Consider the following 13699-nt stretch of genomic DNA (forward strand, 5'->3'; position numbering starts at 1 on the left):
CACTAGGTTCCCAAAACACCCAGGGTCCCAAGTGACTCTGTTTGTCACAGCTTAACCAGCCCCTGGAACCATCTGGGGTGACCAGGAGACTCATTCACGTGTGATCAGGTCAGAAATAGTCCGGGCGGGGCCTGGCCCCTGCTTCCCCTAGGAGCAGCCTACTTTGGGGATGTCTTTGGTCTCTGCTTTTGGGGTTCTCCGGGGTCCACACGTCTCATAATTGCCATGTCAGCCCGGGGTGGTGTGGTCCCACCTTCCCTCACATCTGAGCTCGCCCCTCCACCACCCCGCCACTCGTAGGCCACCTCTCCCTCTTGTTAATCTCTCTTTTTGTTAGACTGGGATTTTATTTATTTGTTTTTTCTTATTCTTTGAGCTCTTGCTGGAAATCAGCTCGGGCAGAGTGACTGTGCTCGGCGCTGGCTAAAGGCTTGGAGCCACTCCAGGCTGCCGGATGCGTTGGCTTTCACTTGTGGGTGGTCGTCGACAAGCGTGACGCCTTTTCTCTGTGGCACCCCAGGGTCCCCTCTTCTTGCCGGCTCGGCTGTTCGCACTTGGCTGGCCTGCCTTTTTGTTGTGAATGGCAGTTTTTACTGCGCACCCTGGAGCCTGTCTGGTCACCTCGATGGGGCTCAGACTTTCTCAGCTGCAGAGCCTGCTCAGCCTTCAGGCCAGTTGACCTGTTTGCTTTTGCTGCATGTTTTGTGCTGTTTCCTTTTGGAGCTCAGACACTGTCCCAGGGTGGGCAGGGGCTCCCAAGTCTGGAGACGGGGATAGCTTGGGAGAATCCTCAGGTTGTTAGAAATGTGTGTGTGTCGGGCGAGTGATCATACATGCTGATGATGTAGTGTGTTCTGACATTTCTTCAGAGTCTCTTGGTCTATAGCAAAGGATGGGGTTGAATTTCCAGTGTCATCTCTCAGCAGCTGTGCAAACTTGAAGGAAGAGCTAAGCTTCGGTTTCTCCCTGAGTTTCACTTTCTTCATCTGTAAAACGGGGAGAAGAACATCTCCATTCAGGGTTGACATAAAGATTAAATGGGAAATTCCATAATAACATCTCCCGGTACCACCTCAGTAAGTGGAAACTCTAACTAATAGTAAAGTATCATGGTTTCATTTTCAACAAAGTAGCAATGACGCCCTTTCTTGAGCCTCTGAGTAGATAATCTAAGGACTCTCTGGGTTGAGGACTTGAGCTTGCCCTTCCTTTTATTAAATTCTTCCTCTTAAGGAATGTTAGTTGGGTTTTGGATTTTCTTAGGGATGCCGTGGTGGCAAATGGGGGAACCATATGTTAATTTCCTTGACCATCCAGGTGCATTGCAGAGACAATTCAACTGAAGTAGCCTCACCTCCTGCCCACCCTTTAGGATGGCTTTTTGGTTTCCATTGTATTTTTCTTTATTCACAATGCCTCTTTTGCGCTCTCTTCCCCACTCGACAGAAAGGGAACCTTCCTGTAGACTTCCTCCTGACATGTCACTCCCCCAAGGGACCTGTGCCTCCCGGCCATCTCACCCCTTGTTGCTGTTCTTCTGAGTATAGCCACCAGCTCACAGGAGATCCAGATGCCGGGCTGCGGCCAGTGTTAATGGGAGCCGGGTCCAGTCAGTCCCCCAGGCCCTCCCAGGTAGGGGCTAGCGTAGACCTCTGATCAGTAGCCCACCTGGAGAACGAGTCTCATAGCCAGACTTGTTCCTCTGAGCACCACTTATCCGCTGACCCCCTGCAGAGGCCCAGGGAGCGCCAGTGTGCAGTGAAAAATGCCTTTGTCTCCATTTGCTGTTGTACTGCTCCCGTCCCCATCCCTGTACGTTTCACAATTAGCATCTCCAGTGCTTCCAAGTGAATACAGGACAGATGTTCACACAGGTGCTGCACTCTTCACTGGGTAAACAGAGTGGAATTTGCATGTTTTTCTGTGTGTGTGTGTGTGTGTGTGTGTGTGTGTGTGTGTGTATGTGAAAAGTAGGCCTTTGAGATGGATGTAGTGTTTACAAATGTTTTCTCAAAGCATCCGATGCCCTTTTGCACATGGTTAGGTGCTCAATAAATACTTTGTGATGAGTTATTAGTGGGAATAAAAGCCTTTTGTTTCATAAAAAACCCAGGGGCCCGGGAGCAGGAACTACAATTCCAAGTCAAGGCTTGAAATTCACAGACTAAAGAAGATGGAAATCATTTCCAGCCTCACCAAGAAATTATCTGCCAGCATCTGGCAAACCCCTTCTTCTCTCTGTGCCTTGGCAGAGGGTGGTGGTGGGTTGTGTAGCAGTGGCGAGACATGGTTCTTCATGTGCAGGGTGGTCAGGACAGTGAGACAGTGGAGATGACCCCCAGCGGCTCCTGGCGAGTTAACTGCTCTGTAAACATGAGCTCACCATGGCTCCTCCAGGGAAAGGACCTTGCCCTTTTGCCTGTGCAGAATGTAGATGGGATGACGGTATAACCGAGAATGCCCTCCTGGCCTGCGTATTTCCGATTGGCACACCTGGTCCAGCTGCTCTGCTGGTAAAACCCAGCAGCTCAAGTCCAGTCTCCTTAACATGGCTTACAGGCCGCCCGTTGTTCCTGCCTCACAAAAGAGTCAGGCTGCTGGGCTCAAACCCCAGCCTGGCCCCTTTCTTGCTCTGTGACCTTGGGCAAATCACTTAGCCTCTCTGGGCCTTAGTTTCCCCGTCTGGAAACTGGAGATATTAATAGTCTCTAGTTCATGGGGCTTTTTATACTTAAAAGAATTAACAAACGTAAAGCACTGAGTGTGAGCTGTTATTCTTGTTCTCATTCCCACACATCAGCCTTACCTCTGGCTTCAGAATTACCGAACCCTCTGCAGTTTCCCAGACATCGCCTGCTATTTGCTTCTCTGTGCTTTATGCATGACCTTCCTGTTTCTGGAATGTACCCCTCACCCCATCCCCATCCCCCTTTTGAACACCTTTTCATCCCTCATCCTTTCAAAGCCAGCACGGATATCACCCCTGAATCCCTCTCTGCCTCTTTCCTCCAGCCCCCGTGGACGGTAGCTGTCCTCACATCCTTTTCTAGGCTGTTGTAACTAACAAGTGCCTTTAATGCACCAGAATCACATCCCTTCTTTTGCCTCCTGATTGTGAACTCCGTGAGGGCAAAGTTCATCGTTTTACTTTTTCAAATCCAACGCCTAACCCAATGCCTGGTATACAGTAGGTGCTCAGTAAATGTCTCCTCAAATGAAACCATATTTGTTTGCATCTAGAAGGTCAGGCTTTTAAAAACTTTCCCCTCTCATTTTCTCCCCCAAATAACCGCATGATCTATTAAGACTAGAGACTTGCTCTCAAGGTCACATTTGCAACCTCAGGGTGTGAGTTCCCTATGTGGCCAGTTTGAGGGTGGGCCCCTGGGACAGCAGTTGCTACTCTAAATTACCAAGAGATGCTTATTTTCCGGGCCCCTCCCAAGAGTCTGTTGTTTCTGATCTTCACCCCTCCTGACTTTCCGTACATCTCCTCTGTTTATAGCTGCTGCTCTCAACTTTCTACCCAGTTCAAGTCCCTTCCATGGCTGGCCTTGTGTATCTGCAGGGAATCCCTCTGGATTTGGCCACTTACGTCCCTGTCAGCTGGCCAGAAACAGAGTTGGAGGTGGCGCAGGGCGTTATCCTGGCTACTTCCAAACCAGTACTCCTCCTTCTAGAACAGTGCTTGACCCAGTACCGGCCTGGGTGAGCCTTTCATCTTTCCTTTCCTCCTCTGGCTTAAGCCTTTGGCAGGACAGGTTTTGGGCCTGAGGCCAGCGATTCAACTGGGAGGGCTGCACGCCAGCTCTCGCCTTTGTGGAGGTTAGTCTATCTGCCCGGGGTTCTGCCTGGGTTTACAGCCTTTCCTAACGTGGGTTGATGACACGGGTCTACCTCCCAGGCCATCTTGCAATCAGTCATCAGCAGAGAAGTTTCGAGCAGAAGGAAATGTGCGCTCTGCTTTCTTTCGGTGTAGTGTCTTTTGCCTGATTTTTATCTGGGGGCCTTTAAAGAGCCAGCCGGCACAGAAGCAGGGCGGCGACGCCGTGCCTGGAAAACTCATCAGCGTCACTCTGGTTTATTTTCCTCTCCCCTTCAAGCTTTTTCCCATGGAGTGGGGCTCTCAGCGACAACTGGCAAACGGTTGGGTGATTGCTCGTTGTCATTCTGGTGGGCACCGGTGTCCAGAGGGCTCCAAGTGCTTTGTGGGTACTCGCATTTGTTTCTCAGATGCCCAGGTGCACAGTTGGCACCAGTCCCGGTTAGTGGATGAAAAAACTGAGGCTCTGGGGGTCAAGATCATGAACCAAGGGCTGGGAGGGGCACAGCTGGGAGCGAACTGGGGTGTTCAGGGCTACGTTATGTCTTGAAGAGGATGTGCGGGATGTGTGTGTGTGTGTGTGAATGCATAAGGTCGTGTATGTGTAAGAGAATGAAAAGGAGGGAGGGTTGAATGGGGTGGGGTCCTCAGTATAAACCTGCCCAAGAACAGTCACTGCCTTGCAGTCTTTCTGATCAGAACTACCTCCCACGAGGAGCTCATATGCCTTTTATCCAAAGCAACCTCTTGCCCAGGCCCCAGAGGAAGACCGCAGTGATTCACCCAGACCCAGTGGACCCTGCGCTCGCTGGATGGGAGGGAGGGTCACAGAAGCCCTCGTCACCTGCCCGTTCTCGCCCTCTCCTCCCTGGCTCCGCTTTACAGCCGGCACATGGAAACTGTTTCTGTTTACCCAGTGCCACCAGGATGCGGCTGTAGGCTGTGCTCCAGCGCGCGGAGGGCTCGGATTCCCCACAGGCTCGTTTCAGAGGCTGCATGCAAAGCAGCCAGCTGTGTTGCAGGGAGCGTCTGGGCCCTGCCACGTCAGCGTGGAGGAAGCGTTACCATCTGTGCGACAGGTCATCTTGTCCTCTGCGTGGGGAACTTCTCTCCTGCTTGGAGGCCGTTCTTCTGTTGTTGTTATTGCTGTTCTGTATTCCAGTGCCTGTCGGTTCAGCAGTTTCTTTCTGTTCCTTCTCCTCTATGTTCCCCTCCCTGGGCTGACTGCCAGGAGGCAGGGAGGGCAGTTAAGGGGTTGGTGAGGCATAAATCTTTAGTGGCGAAGGTCGGCGGGCCTGAAAAGGCTGCAGGCTGGTTTCACAGGAGAGTTCTCTGCCCAGGGCACCCGAAGTGCAGAACACAGTGTTTCTCTTTGGGGGTTGGGGTGGGGGGGGACTTGCCCCAGAGGCGCCGAATGGGATCTTCCTGGTCGCCAAGAATGTTCCTGCTCAGCTTCCTCTGGCCCTTCTTCTGCGAGCGGAGAAGCTGGTTTGCTGTGGGAGCCAGAAGACTGCCGCTCCCACCCTCCTGCGCTGCTGTGTATCGTTTTTTCCCTCCTTCTTCCCTCCCGTTTCCCGGCCAGCTGCCTCCCAGGAAAGACGGAAATGCAGAGGCGAGGGCCAGCCATCATGTTCCTGGACGAGGCAGCGGAGGGCCAGCTCCCTGACAGCCCCGTCGTGAGGTCATCCCGTCTCCTCCAGCTGAGCCCTTGCGGTATGCCTTGACCTTGCCTTTCCAGCTCGTCTGGAGACACCCACCCTGCTCTGGGCGAGTACGGTGCCGAAGTCAGAGGTCGAACATGTTGATTCTTTTTTTTTTTTTTTTTTTATAAAGATAATCTTTAAAGACTGTTGCTTTTTTTTTTTTTTAATTTTTATTTATTTATTTATTTATTTATGGCTGTGTTGGGTCTTCGTTTCTGTGCGAGGGCTTTCTCTAGTTGTGGCAAGCAGGGGCCACTCTTCATCGCGGTGCGCAGGCCTCTCACTATCGCGGCCTCTCTTGTTGCGGAGCACAGGCTCCAGACGCGCAGGCTCAGCAATTGTGGCTCACGGGCCTAGTTGCTCCGCGGCATGCGGGATCCTCCCAGACCAGGGCTCGAACCCGTGTCCCCTGCATTGGCAGGTAGACTCCCAACCACTGCGCCACCAGGGAAGCCCCGAACATGTTGATTCTTACGTGGTCTCTGACAGCCGCTGGTGTGAGGGCTGGTCCCTGATCACAGGAGGGGGCTGGACCAGGGGTGCTGTGTGAGAGCCCTCCAGACCACCTTGTTGTCCAGACTCCCTGTGCAGGGGATGCCCCGAAAGTTGCATCATCACCTTTTACCTGGAGACCAGGGGGCCGCTGTTTCTCCCAGCAAGTGCAGATTTGGCCCAGGTGGGTAGGAGTAGGCCAGTGGCTTACTCTCTTTGATTTGTGTCACAGCTGTGCACCAGCAATTGCACAGTGGCAGACAGTGGGCGTCACACCACTGTCCACACTACTCTAGTGAGGGATGAGTGACCATTGTTTGTGGTGGGGAAAGCTCTAGACGGGGAGCCAGGAGGCCCGGGTGCTAGAGCTGGCTCTCTGATGGATCAGCCCTGTTACACAGGCACACCTCCCCTCCCTGGCCTCAGTTTCCCATCTCTAAGAGATGGGCATTCAATTAAGTGGTCTCTGTGATCCATTCCAGACCTGACCATCATCCTTTCTAAGACCCCAGACCTGACACTCATCGTTTCTAAGTTGAGCAGCAGAAAGTACTCAAGTCCACGCAGGGAAACCCCATAGCCCATAGAGCACGCTAAACCCTGCTCTGTGGTTTAGCGTGGGGACTCTCAGCACAGAACCTGCTGACCTTCTAAATGTGCGAGACCCGGGCAAGTTCACAGATCTCTCTGGGCTTCCATTGCCTCATCTGTAAAATGGGCACAATAATGGTCGCTACCTCATAGGGTGATTGTGAGTATGAAATTTATAGAAATATATAAATTTATATAAATGCATAAATAAATATATGGTGTTGAGAATAGCCTGGCACACAGAATGTGCCCTGTAAGTGTGCTTGTTATTTCAGCAGAAGCTGAGGTTTGGGCTACATAGATTTGTGGGGCTGAGGTTAATTAGGGTTGGGGAGGGACGTGTGTGCTAAAAAAGACCCTGTCACCCTCTCGGTGCAGCGAGGCAGTGTTGGTGGAAGGCTTCTGGTAACCAGCAGCATCCAAGCGGCTGGGCTCTGCACCAGTTGTGGCATGGCTGGCCCCATGGGTGGTTCATGAGTTGGGAGTCATTTTTAAAGCCATCTGCACCCCCTTGCCTGTCCCCCTCACCGTCTTTATGTATCTGTAAATTCATAGACGCTGTGAATCGCAAAGGCAGCTGGTCCAACTCGCCACTTGCTGGGGGAACCTCCCTCTGTTGAAGCCTCCTCTTGAGGCCCCGTGTTGATGGCGTACGTGCTGCCTCGGCAGACAGGTGCCCCCAGAGGACAGGGACTACCCAGGTACCTCCAGTCCCCACCCAGCGCCCCCAGCACCTAGGAGCTGCACTCCGCCCCTGGGGATGCCCATCAAACAAGCGAGTAGAACAATGCCATTCATTGTTGGTTTTAAAATATTTTTATTAAGAATTATTTCTAACTTACAGATCACATGAGGAATAAAATGACAAGTACATATGTACCCAGCTCCACCAGAGCTTCGCGCTTACTTAGTTTTAATAAATCAGACATGAGAGAGTTAAAGCCCCCTCTGCCCAGTGCATTTGGGGGGCAGCTCTTTTTTTTTTTAAGATTTTGTTTTCGATGTGGACCATTTTTAAAGTTTTTATTGCATTTGTTACAATATTGCTTCTGTTTTATGTTTTTGGTTTTTTTTGCCCATGAGGCATGTGGGGTCTTAGCTCCCCGACCAGGGATTGAATCTGCACCCTCTGCATTGGAAGGTGAAGTGTTAACCACCGGACCGACTGCCAGGGAAGTCCCAGGGGCAGCTCTTGTAGTTAGAAAAGCCTTCCTGGGATCTGGCGGAAATGCCCGTCCTGTGACATCTCCTCCCAAGTCCTTGTTCTGCCCTTTGCAGCCTCACAACATGTCTCCTCACACCTGCCAGCCACCAGGTGTGATCTGTGACTAGAGAGCATACATTTTGTCTCTGTGATGCTCGCTGTCGCGTGAGGGCCCCGGCATCCTAGTGCTCAGCAGTCACCAGCTGCCCTCTGAAGATCTACCTGTCTGTTAGGAGTTTGGGAAGGAACAGGAAATGGAGAGAGATGCAGCGGGAGCCAGATCCTGAAGACCCTTGCTGAGTCTGAGTCTTTCCCAAGGGCGAGCCATTGAAAGATTGTTAAGCAGCTGAGGGATACGATCAGATTTATGCTTTACCGACTTCATCCTGCAGCAAGACCCCCCGGCGGTCAGGTGGCCGGGAAAGGCCCAGGCAGCGAGAACCAGCCTGAAGGCTGTTGCTGACTTTTAGCTGAAAGGCAGGAGTCTCCAGTGAACGTGGGGAGTGGAGATGGATTACAGAGAGGAGACCCTCCCAGACCTGGCGACTTATAGGCCATGAGGGGTGGGGGAAAAAAGGTGATGTCAAAGATTTCCGGCCGTGAGGACTGTCCTCCTAAGGCAGCCAGAAGGCTGGTCTCTCTCCCAGTCCCAGTGGTCCTTGTGGATTTCAGAGACTGGATGGAATTGTTGTTTGTGCATCAGGGGAGAAGACTGTCACCCAAACCAGGGCCCTTCAAGATACCAAGGGTCACCTGCTCCTAGGCAAAAGCCATTGGTGTGAGTGTGTGAATGAGGTGGAAGTGGCAAGGATTGGCCTGCACTGTGGGATGCTGTAGCGTTCCCACGCCCCCCCCCCCCACCAACCATCACAGTGGTGTGTGGTGTAAGTGATGGGGGCAAAGGGGAGAAGTTGAGGAGGACCACGTGCCTTCTCCCCACCAGGATGGGCCCGGGCAGGAGGCAGAAGCTGGATCAATTTCCTGAGACCCCTACATGAGAAGAAGGGCTTGGAAGGCTCACATGGGGGTCTCCAAGGCAGGGGCTCCTGCAGACGCTTATGTCTAGCACGGGCTGGGAAAATGGCACTAATGTCTGCTGCCATCTGTGCCAGCCTGTCGCCGCCCACCCCGCACCACCACCGCTATTTATTCGACCTAGGACTGCTGTGTCCCGGGCGCTGGCTCCTGCCGTGCTGTGCAAAGGTCGTGGAGGACAGGCGCAGGCGCACAAGCTCCCAGCTCCATCCAGATGCCGGCAGGCATCTTTCTCCTACTTGGGAGTCACGTTTTGGCTCCTGCTTCCCTGGTCCATGTGAGCGGGTGGAGGAAGGTGGTTTGACCTTCTCCTGTCTCTGCCTAGGGCTTAGTTCTTTCAGAAATGGGCACTGGCATCAGAGTTGGGAAATGTTGGCATTGGTAGAGCAGGACCAGAATGATCAAGGGCTGACTGCAGCCAGATGTCCCGCCTTCTACCTGTTACTCCATTTGAGGGATGGAACCGCTGCTGTATTTTTAATCCTTTCGGCGCTACCTTGTCCTCCTTTTCGGGTTTCCAATCCTTGAGAGGCATGCAGCCTACCAGTTAGAAGCTAACCAGCCTAGTTTGGTATCCAAGCCCTTCTTCTCACTGGCTGCGTGACCTCAGGAAGGTACTTAACCCTTCTGCATCTTAATCTCCTCAAGTCTGAAGCGGGAATAATAATGTTACCTTCTTCATAGGATTGCTGTGAGAATTTAATAGCTTGGTTGGTAGAAAGTACTCAGGTATGTATCAGTTATCTATTGCTATATAACGAACCACCCCCAAACACAGCACCTTAAGACGAAAACGTCATTTATTCTGCTCATGAATCTGCAATTTGGGCAGGGCTTGGGGGAGGGGCAGCTTCTCTGTTGCACACAGTGACTGGGGCTGGGGGGTCTGTTTTTGAGATGACTTATTCAACTGACCAGCAAGTTGGTGCTGGCTGCCGCCTGGCAGCTCAGCTGGCCTGTGGACTGGTCGCCTTGATGCTCCTCCGTGGGCCTCTCTCCCAACGTGGTGGCTACGTTCCCAGAGCAAGAGACCCGAGAGAAAAAGGTGGAAGCATTTTTACGACTTAGCTTTGGAAGTCATAAGCATTACTTCCTCTATCCTCTGTTGGTCAAGACAGTCACAAAGCCTCACCTGGTTTCAAGAGGAGGAGACATAGTCTCTACCTCTTTGTAGGGAGGTGGCAGGTTCTAGAAGAGCATGTAATATGAAGGATAATGCTGTGGCTATCTTTGGGAAAAAAAATCTGCCACAGAACAGATTTTGACACGTAATAAGCCATCCATAAGTATTTGCTACCGCTAGTTTAAAACCATTCTCTGCTGTCCTTCACCCCAGACTTCTCTTTCTTAGAGGGTGGGAGTATGGCATAGTGGTTAAATGCAGCTGCTCTGGAGCGGCGCTGCCTGGGGTTAAATCCTGGCTCAGCCCTTTGCAGCTGTGTGACCTTGGGCAAGTTGTTAACCTCTCTGTACAGTAGGATTTATGCTAGTGTGTACCTCATGGGATGGTGAGGATTACGTGAGTTTATCAGCATGGAGCACTTAGCACAGAGCAAGTAGTGTTAACTCATTAGTTTTCTTATATCCTTCATTGGTGCAGTCCCTTCCAGAAAGACTGTCCTAGTTACACATGCTAGCGATGGAGCTCAATCCAGAGTAGGTTTGTGAACTGGAAGTCCCTTCGCTTCCAGACGCACAAAGTTGGGAGGGGAGAAAAAGAACTATACTGTTGTAAGAGTCTTTTTTTTTTTTTTTTTTTTTTTTTAATGCTTTATTTATTTTTGGCTGTGTTGGGTCTTGGTTGCAGTGCGCGGGCTTTCTCTAGTTGTGGCGAGCAGGGGCTACTCTTCGTTGCGGTGTGCGGGCTTCTTATCACGGTGGCTTCTCTTGTCGCGAAGCACGGGCTCTAGGCACACGGGCTTAGTTCCCCCGCGGCATGTGGGATCTTCCCGGACCAGGGATTGAACCTGTGTCCCGTGCATTGGCAGGCGGAATCTAAACCACTGTGCCACCAGGGAAGTCCTGTAAGAGTCTTATACTAGACATGAAGTGGTCTCTTGAAGGTAGACGTGATAAATTTAAAATGTATACCATAAACCCCAGAGCAACCTGGGGTTTTGTTGAATAACAAAAGAAAGCATTGTAGCTAATAAGCCAACAAGGAGATAAAATGGAACCATAAAAAGATATACAGTCATCCAAAAGATGGCAGAAAACGAGAACAAAGAACAGGTGGGACAAATATGGGATGAATTGCAAGATGATATATTTAAGCCTAATCATATTAGTAATTACTTAATTGTAAATAATGTAAATACTCCAATTAAAAGGCAGAGTTTTTCAGATTGGGAGAAAGGAGGAAGACCAAACTCTATGCTGCCTACAGGAAACAAAGTTTAAATATAAAGACGCAAAGAGGGAACTCTCTGGTGGCGCAGTGGATAAGTCTCCGTTCTCCCAAGGCAGGGGGCCTGGGTTCTATCCCTGGTCAGGGAACTAGATCCCACATGCATGCCGCAACTAAGAGTTTGCATGCCACAACTAAGGAGCACACCTGCTGCAACTAAGACCTGGTGCAACCAAAAAAAAAAAGACACAAAGAGATTAAAAGAATGGAAAAAGCTACACTAATCACTAATTCAAAGAAATAATCAAAACTGGAGTAGACATATTAATCTGAGATAAATATTTGTATATTTATGTAAACTCTCAAAATTCAAAAAGAAGAAAATAACCTAATAAATAAGCAGATAAACTACTGAAGTCCGTGCGCCTAGAGCCCGTGCTCCACAACAAGAAGCCACCGCAATGAGAAGCCTGTGCACCGCAACGAAGAGTAGCCCCTGCTCGCCACAATTAGAGAAAGCCTGCACGCAGCAACGAAGACTCAACACAGCCATAAATAAATAAATAAATAAATAAATAAATAAATAATTTTTTTAAATTTTTTAAAAAATAAAATAAAAACCTTCCCCAAAAAAAGGAAAAAAAGAGAAAAAGGTAAAAGAAAGTTTTGGAGACACTTCAGTTAAGTTGTACAAATGGCAAATAAAGATATGGAAAGATGCTCAACATTATTAGTCACTAAGGAAGCACAAAGTAAAAGCATTGGAATTAAAACAATGCAGTACCATCACAACCTTTTAGAACAGTTGACTAAAAAAACTGAGCATGTCAATTGTTGGTGAGGATGTGGAGGACCTGGAACTCTCATTCACTGTTAGTGGAAATGTAGAATGGTACAATCATTTTGGAAAACAGTTTGGTAGTTTTTTAAAAAGTTAAATGTATGATCTAGCTATTTCAGCCCTAGGTATTTACCCCAAAGAAATGAAAGCCTATGTCCATACCATACCCTGTACATGAATGTTCATAGCAGCTTCATTTGAAATAGCGAAACCCTGGCCACAGTCTAAATGTGAATGGATAAACTGTGGTACATCCATGCAATGGAATACTACTCAGCAGTAAAACAGAATGGACTACTGATACACCACATAACATGGATGAATTTAAAAATAATTATGCCGAGTGAAAGAAACCAAACAAAAAAAGAGTACATACTGTGATGCTGTTTACCTAAAATTCTAAGAGATGCAGGTTCGTCTGATAGTGACAGAAAGCAGATCAGCGGTTGCCTGAGGATGGGTGGTTGGGGAGGAGGGCTTGAAAGGGTGACAGATACATTACCTTGATTGTATTTAGTAATGGTTTCACTAGTGTGTACGCATGTCAACACATATCAAATTGAATACTTTAAATATGTGCAGTTTATTGTGTGTCAAATATATCTCAGTAAAAGTATTTAAAAATCGGTAGAGAAGAACTTTGCAGAGGGCAGACCTGACTGCCCTTGCTTAGCAGTTCAAAGTCAGAAGGACCGGTTGTGACCCAACAGCCCTTTGAACCCTGCCAGTTTCCTCCCCTTTCCTGTTTGGTTGTGAGCTTTACACATCTGCTCCCTGCCACTGTGCATGACTCATTATCCAAATGTTTGATTCTTTATCCTCCTATAGGTGGGTCATTCGGAATGTGGGTTAGGGGAACCAAATTCTCATCCTAGATTCTCTTCTTCCCAATAAATTTAAAAAGCTGAGAGTCATTTCTCGGTGCCATTGCATATGTCAGTGGAGACACCTGAGTGTTATGACGAGCCTGACTCAAACAGGCTTAAGTGTAAAAGGATATTTGTGGGCTCAGACTTCAGAAACGCTACGAGGTAGATTTGGGGCACAGCTTGATCCCAGGGATGTAACTCGGGCAGGTTTTCCCCAGGTCGTGGCAGAGGCAGCTGCCAGCAGCAACAGGGAAAGAGCCCCTCCTTTCTAACTGGTCCAGGAAAAGTTCCAAGTTCAGCCCTCATTGGCCGGGCTTGGGTCAGCACCACTGCCTGAACCAATGCCTGTCCTGGGGGGATGAGGGGATCTCATTGCACTGGATCATCTGCCTGGGAGCCAGGGGTGGAGTTGGCCAGAGCCAAAGACTATGGACAGAAGGTAGGGAGAGGATGTTCTTCAAAAGCAGGTGGGGCTGTGTTACTGGAAGAAAAGGGCATGGATGTCAGCAGGGAAAAGCCACAGAGGACACTGCACCAGGGAAAAAATCCAATTGTTTTTATTTTTTGACAAGGTAGTATATTAACGTGCTTCCAAAAGTCAAAAGTAATCAAAAAGATCACTCCCTCTGAGTGACTTCTACACTGTTCCCTACATCCGTTGTAGGCAATCAATTTCATCGAGTTCTAATTTGTTCTTCCTGTTTCTTTTGTTAAGTAGATATCTCTGTGTTTTCTCCCTTTCTTACACAAAAGATAGCATACAGTATGTGCTTTTTTTGTACTTGCTTTTTTCA

General features: G+C 49.5%; 1 protein-coding gene across 5 annotated transcripts in view; it reads left to right on the top strand.

Moving 5' to 3' along the window:
* TPCN1 (two pore segment channel 1) overlaps positions 1-13699 on the top strand; it is a 64257-nt gene that overhangs the window by 16677 nt on the left and 33881 nt on the right. The window contains exon 1 of one of the 5 annotated variants that reach the window (XM_059895295.1): positions 5197-5536. The exons of the other annotated variants lie outside the window; for them this stretch is intronic. Coding sequence (XP_059751278.1) covers positions 5428-5536 — 109 coding nt within the window. The 5' untranslated portion in view covers positions 5197-5427. Of the gene's footprint in view, positions 1-5196; positions 5537-13699 lie in introns of those variants that run through there. 5 annotated transcript variants of the gene reach the window in all.

This window comes from Balaenoptera ricei, chromosome 14, assembly GCF_028023285.1.
Source record: "Balaenoptera ricei isolate mBalRic1 chromosome 14, mBalRic1.hap2, whole genome shotgun sequence".
In the NCBI taxonomy this organism is placed as follows: Eukaryota; Metazoa; Chordata; class Mammalia; order Artiodactyla; family Balaenopteridae; genus Balaenoptera; species Balaenoptera ricei.